Raw genomic sequence first — 14,949 nt, forward strand, 5'->3', positions numbered from 1 at the left:
TTGTTGCAAGATTTGTTCAAAGTGGGTTTGCCAGCAAGTGTATGACTTTTCCAAGATCATCCAGTGGGTTTCCATGACTGAACAGGGATTTGGAGCCTGGTCTCCCAGAGTACTGGTCTCACACTCAAACCACTATACTTATAAAATGCATACATTAGGGGGGGAAAACTGTGCACAGTTTCCAATGCTTATTCAAGAAAGCTGGGGAAGTCTCACAGTCCAAGACAGAACTTTAATGAGAATGCTGCTGGGATTCTGAGAAATGTAACAAAAATAAGACTGACAGATGTCCACACCCCATGCTTGACAACTGGATGAACATTGAATGAAACCATTTATGGATATCTGAATTTGGTCTGCTGGCTCACAGGATAGAGCAAGCCAAAGTGAAGAGTAAACAGAGAGAGAGAGAGAGTGCTGAAGAGACAAGAAAAATGGGCAGTGCAGCTTTGTAAAAAGGTTATTATTTACCCAAGGCCAACAGAATAGGGAGGTTACCCTCCACACACACACATGCACACACACATAAATGACTACAGGTTTCATGAAATAATGTATTTACATCCTGATTCTTGAATGATTAGCTGTTCAGGAGAGCAGTTTTCCCCAGAAATGACTATTATAGTGGGCCCCTGGTACCTGCTGAGGTTTGGTTCCAGGATCCCCTGTAGAAACTAAAATCTATGGATGTTCATAGACATAGTAAAATGGTGTCCCTTATATAAAATGCCATAATCAAGGTTTATTTTTTGAAATTTAATTTTTTTTTAATATTTTCAATCTGTGGATGCTTGGATTTGTGACTAAAAAATGTGGATACAGAGGACTGACTTCATCTAATAGGATAGCACTGAAACAGAGATGTTTTGTGATAAGCATTGTCAGTGATATAGTAATACTGGTTCTTCAAATATATAATTCTAGGACAAATGGGTGCGGACTGTGAGGCCTGGGAATTTTGTTTTTGATTTTTTTTGTTTGTTTTTTGTTTTTGTTTTTATTTTGGTAGCATTGCTAGCAAAACAATTACTACTTGTTTTTTAAAAATTCTTAACCAGGTTTAAAAATGGCGTTGAGCTACCCCTTGATGGGAAATCTAGATACAAAGTGAAAGTTGAAGGTAAAAAGCATACTCTGATCATTGAAGAAGCAACCAAAGCTGACAATGCAACTTATTCAGTGATGACAACTGGGGGACAATCAGCTGCCAAACTGAAAGTTGACTGTGAGTAAATAATGGCTTTCAAATTGTGCTAGAAACTGTTTCTGTCTTCTGTAAAGCTTCCAGGATTATTCATTAGCTATAGTAAAAGAAATGGGTATGACCGTACCTTGTCAGCTACGTTGGGACATAATTTATAGACTAATAGTGTTAGCCTATGGGCCCGTACAGACAGGCCAAAATAAAGCTGCTTCGGGTCACTTTGGAGGTAAGCTGCATGCGTCCTTACGACTGGAGCATGGATTTGGTACAGCTTCCAGACTCTTAGGACGCATGCGTCATTTAAACAGAATACCTCCAAAGTGACCCGAAGCAGCTTTATTTTGGCCTGTCTGTACGGGGCCTAAATAACCAATTGTTTGCCTGATTAGAGTTAGTTGGTAACTTGATTCTGGACTACTTTAATAATAAATGCTGGCCAGATTCAAATGGGATCTGTCTTTGATGGAACTACTTTCATCAGCAGAACCTCCATGTAGTCCTATTCCCAGTGGGCTCCAAAAGGTTTCTCAGCCCTCCACAGGTTTTAAAAATGTGTAGGATGCTGGAAAGAAGATTGTGCTCTTTCAGTTTTTTTGAAAGGAGCAATTCCATTCAGTGGTGTCACTTGACATCACCCAATGTGGTAACTCATCATAATTCCCATGTATCACTGAATAGCTGTGATATAAACAATTAACAAAATTAAAATATCATACTCACAGCCAAGATGTACTAAAAGAATTTTTTAAAATTATGTTAAAAAACAGCACTGGGGCCTCTGCTTTCTCCTCCCACTGAGCCTCACTCCACTCACACAATCTCTTCAGTATTTTAAAGGGATGTAGGTGAATGCTACAGCCCATTTCTGTGCAAAGGTAGATGACTGGAGAGCAGTGGTATCATGCCCCCTCAGGGTGTCACCTGGTGTGGTCTGCACCTCCTGCCGCACCCCTCCTCCAAGTGACTCTCCTGGTTTCATTAACAGAATTACCCCATTCGACCTGGCCCACACACACACACACACACACACTGCATGCATAAATTGATGACTCAAATATGGTTGGGTTGTTTTAGATGTGTTTCTTAGATCTGTGCTCTGCTACCTGTAGCCCATATTTATTGCAATTATGGAGCAGCATAGTGTTCTCCCTAAGAATCCTGCTGCAGCACAGATGTATGCAGTAGTTTGCAATACTCCTGCATGTGCCCCAGTCCTTCAGTGAAGTGATTCAATTTTTCAACATGACTGAAATTAGCTGCCCATGAACTGATGCCATAATTTCTCTCATTCCTAAAGTGAGACCGCTGAAGATATTGCATCCATTGGAAGACCAGACTGTGAGGCTTGGCAAAGAGCTTTCTTTGAAATGTGAGATCTCTGAGAATGTAGAAGGAAAGTGGTATAAAAATGGGCAGCTGCTCCAGCCCAGTGACCGCATCAAGATGTATCACAAAGGAAGGTAAGCCTGCAGCTCAGGCTGGGGAGAAACAGTGATTTGATAGAAAATCCATGAAACTGACCAGTAATTTAAAGTTTTGTGAAATGACCTTCTCCCAACGCTCATTCTGCACATTATTCTTCTTTAGTACCTTTTCTTCAAAATATGAACTTTACCATACAAGGCAGCAAATCACAAATGGAGCTGGATTATTGCATCTTTGGCTGGGGCTTATTACATGACATCGACCATCTTGTGTTGTTCTCTCATTTGGAAAGAATTTCTTTCATCGCACAAAAACTCTGTTAATGACCTCCTTTCACACTTCTGTTGTGCTGCCATTTCCTGTGCAAAAGTTCAATTGTGCTTTTATGCAATAGAGATTAATTTATTGAATTAGTCTGATAATAATTACAAAGGATAAAACCATACAATAATAAACAGTACCAGATACTACAGTCCACCTCCAGTGATCAGGGGAGAAAGAGAAGGAAATTTCAGTCCAATTTCTTTTCAATTGACAAAATAAACTGAGAAACTTTTAAACTTTTTTCCTCTGTAGAAAAAAAAAATCCATTGGCAAATGACCCCCCCCACACACACACACACACACAAACCACTGGGGTTTATCAGAGAAGCCAAAATTTTACCCAGTCATCCTACCTCCTTTTTCAGAGTAATTTATTATTTATTATTATTTTAAAAGCATTTATTTCATTTACCCTCTGCCTCTTGCTTGATGTTTCTTGTAGCCAGGGTTAACTAATGGCTGGTTAATAATGAAAGCCAACATCAGAATAGACCAGACTAGCTGCTCACTTTCATGTGCCAGTTATTACTAAAGTCTGATCTATCTCAATCAGGAACCCACCCACCCCTGGAAAAAAAGGCCTTTTAAAATGTAAGGCTGTTTTCATTTATATTTCATTTATATTGGGAGGGGGGGGTGTATCTTTGTGTGTGCCAAACTTGCAAAAGGGGGTGGGGATGTCTTGGAGGAGGTAGTGGATGAGTGATAAGGTTTTGCTGCAAATGAATATTGCAGTCTCAGAAAGGTCTGATAGAAAAGAAGGCAGAGCAACTGCATAAAATTTTCAGAAACAATGCTATTTTAGCAGCAGAACAGCCTTGTGTGATAAAGCCTTAAGTTCCATTGCATCCAGGGGGAATGAATCCATTGGTGTCGCTCTCCAGGGTGTCAGCCAGTGTGGGAGGCAGAACTTCAGGGTGGGACTTCTGAACAGGGTTTCTGGAGACAGGGCACAAAGGGTGACATCCACATTGCTGCTGCATGCTGCTTTACTCGCAGGTAGAATAGCATGTGACAGGGAGAGGGGCTGGGCATGCTCCCTCCTGCCGTATGCTACACTGAGAGCACTGATGGGGGGGGAGGCACATGGCACCCTCAATGCCACTGCTTTGTTCTCCTCGTGAGAAGGATGAAGCAGTGGCACCAAGATGGAAAGGAAACCAGGTGTCCCCCTTCTATGGGGTGTCACCCGGTTGCAGCCCCCCCCCCCCCCCAGTGATTCCACTGACTGAATTCTGATTGGACACAATGGACTGCACTGGAAATTGGTGATTCCCACTCCACCCACATCCCACACAATGCCATGGCACTCATTTTAAATCTTTTGGTTCCATTTTTTAAAAAATGAAGCGTATTTAGGCTTTTTGCAAAGTGATGCTTGCATAAAAAGGAGGGGAGTCCACTGTGAAAAAATCAAGTTTGAAATTATTGTGCATGCACAGTACACTGTGATTTTATATTCTTAACAAATGCTTCAGTTGTTTCTCTTTCTCTTGAAAGGGAAAGTAATTTATGTCAGGTAAAATAAACTGGTGAAGGAACAGTCTACCCCTCTGCGAAAGTGTTTTTTCTGTAGATATTTTACTGAATCCCACTATTATAATATTCTCCAGTGAGCAGTGGGGAAGCTACTCTTTTAAAAAAGATGACAGCCACTTTTAATTTCCCAAAAGTCAGTGTGTATATCTGAACAAGGATTTTTTTTTTGGGGGGGGGGGCACCAAAATGACAGCTACTTGGGCTCTTGTACACCAAAAGTATTTTGCCTCACCCCCCAAAAGAAAGCTGAAGTGAAATATCTAATTCTTGGTCCTTGCCCTAATTGCAACACAGTGATCTTGGGCCTTTATTCAACCCCAGAATGATTGCTTCCCTTGCTGAAAACCTGTTGAGTTTTATCACTTGGCAAATCTTTTCATCACAACTTGCTTTCTTGTATAAGCAATTGTTCCTATCAAACTCATTTCTGTTTCAAGTATTCATGAGTTCTCTGAAAAATAATACAAGTGATCCAGTTTAATATCAGTGCTATTTAACCCACCACAAATTTTAAATAACACCTGTTGTCTCTCACTGTTGGCCACAGTGGATGGAGGTGATGGGAGATGTAGGCTGAATTATGTATCTGAAGGGACCAACATTTCCCAGCCCTAGTTTATAGTTAAAATATCCAAGCTGCCATATTGTCATGTAACAGAAATGGGTTTCTTGTTTGTCTCCTACCTGTGTTATATAACTGCACTATATCTATCTATCTATCTATCTATCTATCTATCTATCTATCTATCTATCATTTTTCTGCCTTTTCCCATAGAATCCATCGGCTAATTATTGATAACTCACTGGTTGAAGATGATGGTGAATATATGTTTGTTCCAGATACCTATAATGTTAATATCCCCTGCAAAGTGCATATTATAGGTAAATTCCTTATGCTGCTTTTACCTGACTTGTGGCATATACTGTTTACTATTCAGAAGGTGGCCAGGAGAGTGGTAGAGTTAAATATATCTGCCTTGTGCTCATTATGGTCAGGAGCATTACAGATGACAGTGAAGAAAACTGATAGGAAGAACATAGACTCATTTAAGATGGGTGCTGGAGAAGAGTTCTATGGATACTGTGGATTGTTCTGTTAATAAATAAATAAATAAATAAATAAATAAATAAATAAATAAATGGGTTTAGAGTAAATCATACCTGAACTGAAGCTCTGACTAAACTGAGGCTGTTGTAGTTTGGTCATGTCATGAGAAGCCATGACTCTCTATAAAAGACAATAATGCTTAGTAAATTAGAAGACAGTAGGAAAAGAGGAAGACCATGTTCCAGATGAATAGACTCAACCAAAGAAGCCATAGACCTGAGTCTGTAAGAGCTGAACAGGCCAGTAGAGTACAGGGTGACTAGGAGCTCTCTCATCCATATGGTTGCCTTGATGGCAGTTAACAACAAAATAAAACAGCAGAAGGATCTTCTGGCACCTTAAATATAAACAATCAATCAATCTGTTGCCACAAAAACTACAGTTTTCACTTAAATTATTTCCCTTTAAGGCTGCATTAAACCCTTTGCTGTTTTTTTTTTAAAGTGACATCGTCCATACAATTAGTAACAACACAAATCTTTGTCAAGTAAATAGCTGCAACTTCCCTACAAATCCAGTTCTTTAATCCCTTTCTTTTGCTACTTCAGTGAGGTGCTGTTCACATTTATAGTTTATTGGCAGGAAGGTTGTTTTCCCCTCCTTTATTACTGTTTATCATTGTTTTATTGTGTCCTATGGTTTTTATTCTGTACATTGCTTTGGGAAGGTTTCCCATAAAAGATATCCTTTAAAAATGATAGAAGTGTCAATCAGCATATTGATTGAAATGTTCTTATCATGGAAATTCCTCAGATCCTCCTAAAATCCACCTTGATGGGCTTGGTGAAGGCAATACGGTGACAGTAGTTGCAGGAACCAAGTTACGACTTGAAATCCCCGTCTCTGGAGAACCGGCTCCAAAGGTTATGTGGAGCAGAGGGGACAAGGTAGAACTGTAATTTAGACCTCTTATCTGTACACTGATGTTAGAGTTTTTAAAATAAGACTTTTTTGTTTTGTTGTACAATACTGTGAGAGAACACAGAGGTTTATTCTGACAGCAACACAGCTTTGAATTAGAAGTCCAGATCTCAGTCTGGCAATGCTGACTTGGGAATTCTGGGAGCTATAGAATACACGGGACACCTGAAATGTGATAGGCATCCTGTCTACACCTCATCCAAATAATTAAAAAACCTGTGATATGATATAGGTTGAAGGATAGAGCCCTGTGGCACTCCTCTCAAGGCTACTTTTCAGATGATGCATTACTCAGTCCTCATGGAGTACCATGCTTGTCTAGCCAGTGTTGAATTCATCTAACAGTAGACTCACCCAGTCTCTATTCTTGTCAGTAATGATAAAATGGGATATTTTGTCAAGTGGTTTTATAAATCGAGACACATTGACATTTTCATAATTTAGTAGTTCTGTCAAAGATAAAATAAGATTGGCCTGACTCTATTTTTTGACAAATTCATGATGTTTCCTATTCCTAGAAATGAATACATTGTTTCTCAATGTTCACAGAGAACTGCTGAGGAATTATAAAATTGGGCACAGTGTAATCTCTTATTTAAATATTTTGTTACATTGTTACATAGTAGCTACCTGTGCAGATTCCTCATATTATATCCTACTTTGATTTCTTGCCAGTCTCTTGGAGGTTTTTAGCCCTCTCAATGTCAATGATTGTGTAATGCAGGGGATTGCACTGGATGGCCCTTGTGGTATCTTCCAACTCTATGATTTTATGATTCTCCTTCCCTGATTCCATCTTTAAAATCATTGCTAGTGGCTCATGGATTCTGCAAGCAGAATACGAGCAGAGAATTATCCAGACAGCAGTTGCTTGGTGATTGATTCAGCAGAAAGAGATGACTCTGGTGTCTACAGGATAATGGTAAAGAATGAGGCTGGCGAAGACACAGCCCATATCAACATCAAAGTGGTTGGTAAGTCATTCTAGTACAAGCTTATTTCATAATCTAGTACACTTAGTCTTTCCTCAGATAGTTTCAGTTTGCCCTTTCAGTATACAAACTACTTCATATTTCTTGGTCTTGCAATGATCTGTAGTTATGTTAAGGAGTTGAGAGACAATGACTAAGAGATAACAGTGGAGAAAAATCACATCTGATTAACCTCTTAGCAAATTTTCAACCTAACTCTAGTGTATCAAAGTTTAGGTTTAACTTTGTTGTAGCAGTATATCATAGCCTGTCTGTTCTATAGGAATGTCAGCACAACAAATGCAGAAATCCTTTTTTTATTGCAACAGATATCCCAGACCCCCCAGAAGCACCCAATGTAATTGATGTAGGAGAAGATTGGTGCATAATGACCTGGGAACCTCCAGCCAATGATGGTGGATCCCCTGTCTTAGGTGAGTAGAACAACCATCCACATGGACATTTTGCTATTTGGTAAAATATTTGTCAAGGTTAATGGGGCTGCTGACCTGATGACCACACTGAGGACATTCAGCCACAGATGCTTAAAGAGGAAAAAGAAAAGAAAGCCTTTTGAGAATCAACAAAGGAGAACAAAACACACACACACTTTCAGTAGGATTAGACTTCACCAGGATCCATCAGAGCAGGAGTGGGCAAAGCATAGCCCATGGGCCACATGCAACCCTTTGCTACCCAAAGTAGACTCTCTGAAACCCTGCCTCACCCAGGCACCTAGAGCCCTCTAAAAAGATTTTTTTTTCTGGATCAAAAATAATTCAAGGTCATAGCAGATTTCCTCCCCCAACCTTGGGGGTCCTCAACCTCCCAACATACCTTAAAAACCAACCAGACCCCCCCCCCCCATCATCCAAAAATGAATTAAAATCAAAACCAGAAGTGATGTTGCTCACTTCCTTTTTCAGGTTTGGCTACTTTCAGGGGTTTCTAGAAGATGTTTTAAAGATATGGAGATGGATGGTGTTTGGGGAGTGAAGATGCTGCATTTTGTATTGGTTTTGAGCCTTTGAGGGAGTTTGAGGTTGAAAATTGTCAGGAAAACACACACACACACACACACACACACAGAGAGAGAGAGAGAGAGAGAGAGAGAGGTATGACCTGCAGAGGGAGGGCAAAATTGCTCCCCATCACTTCTTTAGTTGCAAACCCCTACTCTAGATAAAAGGAGTGGTGTGTTTATGTGTGTTTGTGTGAAGAAGTGACCCAGAAAAGATGATGTAAAGAAAGGCCCCTCTTGGGACTAAAAGTGGGGAGTGAGTAAATAAATAAATAAATAAATAAATAATAGGTTGGGTGGTAGAAAACATTGCAAAAAATGCCTCCTAGAGGGCATTCAGGAGCATTTGGTAGCCACAAATATGATGGGGAGATTTCTTGTGGGCAATGTGGCCTCTTAGCTCCCAAAAGTCACCCACTCCTGAAGTACTACCTATACTTCATCTTATAAGGCGGGGGAAATCAATGTACCGTAAGAAAAAAGTGTATTACTCAGCCTTAAGGTTTTTAAAGTTTAGGCTACTAAAAATAGTTTGAATATAGTGAGCAAAAGAAGTTAAAATAGCATTTCTGCAATGAGGAACCATATTCATAATCAGATGAATATGAGGGGGATTGCTTCTTCTAATAAATGTGAATTGTGATTTAAAAGGCAGACATCACTTTCCTGACCAAGTCAAATGAGTAATTTATGCCATATTCCTATTTGTTTATTTTTGAAACACTGTGACATTGCTAACTGTATTATAATCATGCATAAATTCATTTAGGATACTACATTGAGAGGAAAAAGAAGCAAAGTTCCAGGTGGATGAGACTAAACTTTGATCTTATTAAAGAAACAACTTTCGAGCCCAAAAAGATGATTGAAGGAGTTGCGTATGAAGTCCGCGTGTTTGCTGTTAATGCCATTGGCACTTCCAAACCAAGCATGCCTTCAAAGCCTTTTGTGCCATTGGGTGAGTATATATATCTTTAAATAAGCAGACCATTTGATATGTTTAAATTTTTACAATAGAATATTATAGTATCTTGGTGGTTTGTTGCAAGAGAAATTCAGAGACATAACATTCATTAAGAAAAACAGCTATTTTCCAACTTATTCTCTATAATCCTTATTAAATATATTTTTAATTGTAGCATCTTTTTTTTAAAAAAGTAAGATTTTAAACATGTCCATTATCAGTGTCTTCCAGGACTAGACTGGAAATCCAAGTCTGAGTCACATACAGTCAAATGAGGCATCTTGGGCTGTGTGTCCTTCAGTCTGAGGCTGCATCCAAACTGCGGAAATAATCCACGTTGACACCATTTTAAATGACTTGGCTCAATGCTATGGCATTCTGATAATTGTAGCTTTGTGAGACATTTAGACTCCTCTGTTAGAGAGCAATGGTGCTACAACAAAGTACAAATCCCAGAATTCCATAGCACTGAGCCATGGCAGTTGAAGTGAGGGTCAACCTGAATTATTTCTGCAGTGTGGAGGCAGCCTCAGCATACTCGCCAATCTATCAGCAGAAAGGAATAGGTGTGTGCAATAGAAATAGAGGGTTGGACTTGATGTGTCTATGAGGCCCCTTCCAACGTTATGATTCTATATCATCACCTGCAATTATTGAGCAGTATGAAACATTTGGATTGACCAGAGGTGGGTCACTAGGATCTGAGATTTCTGCTTTTGCCTATTCAACAGAGCAATACCTTTTGCTGCCTACACTCCAGCTTCTAGCTTTGATCTGGAAAGGATAGATTCAAGTATCCATTGCCAAGGTGCTTGGCTAGCAGCTGTCTGTTCAACCTTTTTCTATAAATGAGATTTTAGGGTATGTTTCTGACCTTGTGCAAGCCATGGAGATTATCCTCCAACAGGTATATGTCAAGGTCAGTCATGTGGTGGGTGTAAGTCTCCCCAAAATGATGGCAGTAGGTACCCGCTTGCTCAGTCTACCAGATGCCTATTGTCAATATCAGTTCCTCCTCCCACAACCTGAGTATCTGTAATATATGTGGTAGAGATATTTTTAATGGACCTGTGCCAAAAGAGCTGTTCTAATCCCATGAATGGAAAGAAAGAGTATGTGTAAAAGAAAATTGTACAAAGAGCAGAAACGCAGGAATAACTCATATAAAAAGACTTCAACAGATCCAGCTGTATCGCTAATACAAATCCTTCCTTTCCTTGTTTTTAGCCGTCACCAGCCCACCCACCTGCCTGTCAGTTGATTCTGTAACAGATACTACAGTAACCATGAAATGGCGGCCACCAGACCAAATTGGAGCTGCAGGTTTAGATGGCTATATTATAGAATATTGCTTTGAAGGAAGTAAGTGGCCATGATTTTTTGCTGCTTCAACTAGGTGAGACATGTCCTACTTTTTCTGTCTGAGATCAAGGCAAATATGTAATTAAGTAGGGCTCTCCAAAGTAAAATTATGAGGCTCTATCCTAACTTCTAAAGTTCTGGTCAAACTATTTATAAAAAATACTGGTTTCACATTTTAAGATGGCATTGTAAATCAAGGGCTCATAATCCTGAAACATTGTGGAGTAAATATTAGATTGATATGGAAATATAATGTATGCTTCCATTAGTAAAACTTCAATAACTGAGAAATCAAGGAAGAAGGAAATAAAAGAAAAACCAGAATTAGTTATCATATTAATTAACTGTGCATTAATTTAAAGCCCAGTGTATTAGGTGTTATTACTTATATAGTAATTTCTTATGTGATGAAGTCAATACAACTGTCAAGAGTGAACCTTTTGGTACTGATGTGTCAAACTGGTCTTATGAGTATTTCATACCCAGACAACAGCTTACCTTGGTCAAGGGTTATGGCCTGAGTGAACAATGAAGCATCTGCATGGCCAGTTCAGCATGTCAGAAACTTCTGAAGATATTTATGATCAGCTAATGAAGTCAGAGTGGTTATTCTGTGGAAAAAAACCAAGCTGAAAATGTGTATCCGGTGTAGCGTTAGTGAGAGTTCATCAGAATTTTATGTATGGTTCATAAAGCCAGACTCCTGCAGGTGGTATACACTGGTAACCTCTTGTTAAAAGTTTTTGCACTTTTTCAGTTGTTGCAGAAGGAAGTAGCCAAAAGCAGGTTGCAATAGGAGGTAGGTAGCTTGACTACTGCAGCTAAAGTTGCACAACCAAGAAAAAGGAACAGCTTCTTCTCTCTGGGAGTGTCGTGGCTCTTTTTCTCTTGGCTGTTCAACAATAACTGATAAATGCCCAGAAGCCTCAGCCACCCACCTGGCCACTGAGCTGGCTGCCTCCAGCACCACCATGAATTGTGCAGCCAGTGTCAGAGGAGGCCCAGGCACTGGTGGATATTTATATTCCATCAGTAGTGCCACTGGATCTCAGCTTCTGACTACAGTCCTGTAAACTGGAAGTCATTCCCACTGAACTCTGTGTGACTTATTGCTGAGTAGATATGCAGAAGATCATTCTGCATATATCCTCAGAGCCTTTGCTTGTTTGTACAAGGGCTTCTCTAGTACGAAAATGTTAATTTGCCCTCCCAGCCTTCAACACACAATATGATTAATGGTGAGGGAAATTTCCCTTCAGTTCAGTTTTGCATTTCGTCAGGCAAGCCATGCTTTTGGCAAAGCCAAACTGTACCTGCTTTCCTATATAGTCAGTCTGTGTATGACCTGGTGCACACACTTTAGCCATCCTTCAGATCAAAGCCAGCAGTATTATATAACAGATTCTCACTGTGGGCAAGATTATCAGGTCCCCAAACCTCAAGATGTTCCCATGTGCATACCTCTCCAGTACTTCTTGTATCTCGAAACATTCAGTGATCTGAAACAAAGAGCAGTGGATGTTGGTGTCACTTAGGACTAAGTGACAAAATTAGACATTGAGTGGAGTACAAATCCAGTTCACATATGGAAAGATTTCCCCCCTATTTTGTAATATTTAGAAAAAAATGTATAGGGTATATTCAAAAATAGAAGGGCAATGCTGTGCACCATAAATTTAATTCTCTCTGTGTTATTGATGCAGCTAGCATAAACAGTTCACATTTCCTGAAGAAATGTGGTTTGGGAAGTATCCCTTACCAATGGAACTAAGTAGAGCACACTGTGGACTGAAGAGGGATGGCAGACACAGCTGTGGGAAGATGCCTATTTCTGCTTTTCTTCCCTTAATCAATGATTCCATCATTTAATTTTTTTTAATAGCACCATTTATGAACCTGCTATGAATTAGATTTTAATCTACTGGTATTGAACTCCTCTCCTTATTACCAACCATGTGGAACAATTCTAAGATTATTTCCTTCACTGGATAATAAAGAGATATTTCTCTTTTTAACTAAAAAAAAGTTGTCAGATTAAACTTTCAGTAGGCAGGCTATGTATTTCCCAGAAATAAAAAATCAGCAGCGAAAGTCACATGGGAAAAATGAGGTACAAAATAGTCAGGGTGCTGTGTTCTTGAAGTTCATCCAGTGCACTTTGAACACTTTGCTCTTTGCAGACACCTTGATAAAGGGCAGTTTGCTCGTAGCACAGCAAAAGAAATGCACAAATGAATCAGTTTTCTACGTTATCTGTGCAAGGGTTTCAGCTTGCTGAAAAAGTGATCATGATTGCCTCTACTATGTCAGATAGGGGACTTTCAACAACAATAATCAAAGTTTTAATTGAGACACAAGGGTTTCCTTTTGGTAACTCAAGGCTGATGTACAGGGGGGAAATAGGTGCTGATGTTTTACTTGAGATAATTCATCACAAACTGAATTTGGGTATTGTAAACTAATACAGTGGAGCCTTGCCTTACACGTGGATCTGTTCCGGACCCCCCCCCCCCCCAGCATAAGGCAAATACCACACAAGCTCAAGCTCGTGCTTGTGGGGGGGGGGGTGGCGTGCACACGCCCGTGGCATGTGCATCATTCAATTCATTGCAGTGTGGCTTCCATGTAAACCAGAAGCTGCATATGGCATGCCCGCGTATGGAGTGGGTGCACTGTATTGTAATTAAGTCTGTTAACAATATGGTTCATAGCATCCCTTAGAAATGTGGGTCATGAAAGGCAATGTTCAATCATGATCTCAAGGTACAGTATATGAAGAGGTATGTTCGCAGGATTAGTTCCACACTACTGAAAAGAAAAAGACAGTTGATGGCAATATCAACACACCAGGGCCAAGAACCATTTTGTTTCATCCACTGATATTGTCAGCAGCAAATGCTTCTGGTATTTGCTATATATGATTGAAAAACCTTGTAAAGCAGAATTTTGGGTTGTGTAGAGGTCTGGAGGATGGACATGTAAGAAAAGGAGAATATCTTACTGCAACCTAAGCAGGCAATGCCTAAGAACTGAAATCACCTCTTTTCAGATCTCCTGATTGAGTTCTTCCATCAGCAGATGTACCATATTGGTTTCTGGTTCACAAAAATAATCAGGGTTTTTTTAATTAGTTGCCAGACAGTTATCAAGAAACAACTCCAATAGAAATGCTATGTTACTAAGGATAATGCTGCATGCATGCTGAATGGTAAATCTAGCTGTAATGGGGAGGAAAGTCTTTCAAGAAACACTTCAGGTCTAACTTCCTTGTGTACTTGTTGAACAGAGCAAATCCTTTACTTTTTTCTTTCAGATAGGTTTAAAAGCATTAAGAAGATATGTCAAAATGACAGCTGTGTCTGCCATTTTGGTATTACCCACCTCAGATAAAATACAAGAGTGATGTATTTTACAAACAATATTGTGTGTACTCTGTATATTCTACTTATGCTTTGCATAGCTAGATATACATCTATATATATGTTTATATACAATGAATGTGATCCATGTGTATTGTAACTCTTTGGGACATTTCTAGAAAATACAAAAAAACAAAACACAATACCTTGGTGTTTTATGCTCTATCTCTTGCTCTGCCTTATCTCCTTTCCTTATTGTTTCAATACCTGAATTTCTCTGTTCTTCATCTTTTCTCTCCTAGTATTTTGCCTTCAACTAATTTTTCTACAAAGTTTAATGTTTCACCTGGATCTCCAGGTATACTTTCTTTGACTGTCAATCTTTCGGCTGTCACTCTTTCAATTCTACCTTTCTACTCTTCTGCTTACTTATTCTATCAGTTGTTCTCTCTTTCTCTATTATTTCTGTCATTTGTCTATTGCCCTTGAACTGGGTATTAGTAGGGCTGCTTTATTCATATGCAGTTTTTATGGGGGAGAAAGCTACAGAGTGACCTTGTGAGGAAAAAGACAATTACCATGGATCCTTAGCATTAATAAAAGAGATTCTCAGTGTTTAGTTGAATCAATATTACTTTCGTATAGACATCCCCATATAAAGTTTCCACTTAGCACCAAAATCAGATCTTTTGATCTCCTTCAGTTTCTGATTCATTTGCTATCAAAAATTGAAGGTTTGGAGAACTGAAAA

At 39.3% G+C, this 14,949-nt stretch overlaps 1 protein-coding gene across 8 annotated transcripts in view; it reads left to right on the forward strand.

The window, feature by feature from the left end:
- MYBPC1 (myosin binding protein C1) overlaps nt 1–14,949 on the forward strand; it is a 113,277-nt gene that overhangs the window by 70,944 nt on the left and 27,384 nt on the right. For all 8 annotated transcript variants that reach the window (XM_089527944.1, XM_089527940.1, XM_089527945.1 and 5 more), the window contains 8 exons: nt 1,059–1,225; nt 2,502–2,664; nt 5,268–5,374; nt 6,354–6,487; nt 7,336–7,495; nt 7,822–7,926; nt 9,283–9,471; nt 10,705–10,839. In XM_089527944.1, coding sequence (XP_089384070.1) covers nt 1,059–1,225; nt 2,502–2,664; nt 5,268–5,374; nt 6,354–6,487; nt 7,336–7,495; nt 7,822–7,926; nt 9,283–9,471; nt 10,705–10,839 — 1,160 coding nt within the window. The remainder of the gene's footprint in view (nt 1–1,058; nt 1,226–2,501; nt 2,665–5,267; nt 5,375–6,353; nt 6,488–7,335; nt 7,496–7,821; nt 7,927–9,282; nt 9,472–10,704; nt 10,840–14,949) is intronic.

The sequence above is a fragment of the Sceloporus occidentalis genome, unplaced genomic scaffold, assembly GCF_023333645.1.
Source record: "Sceloporus occidentalis isolate IW3139 unplaced genomic scaffold, rSceOcc1.0.p SCAF_5, whole genome shotgun sequence".
NCBI classification, from domain to species: Eukaryota; Metazoa; Chordata; class Lepidosauria; order Squamata; family Phrynosomatidae; genus Sceloporus; species Sceloporus occidentalis.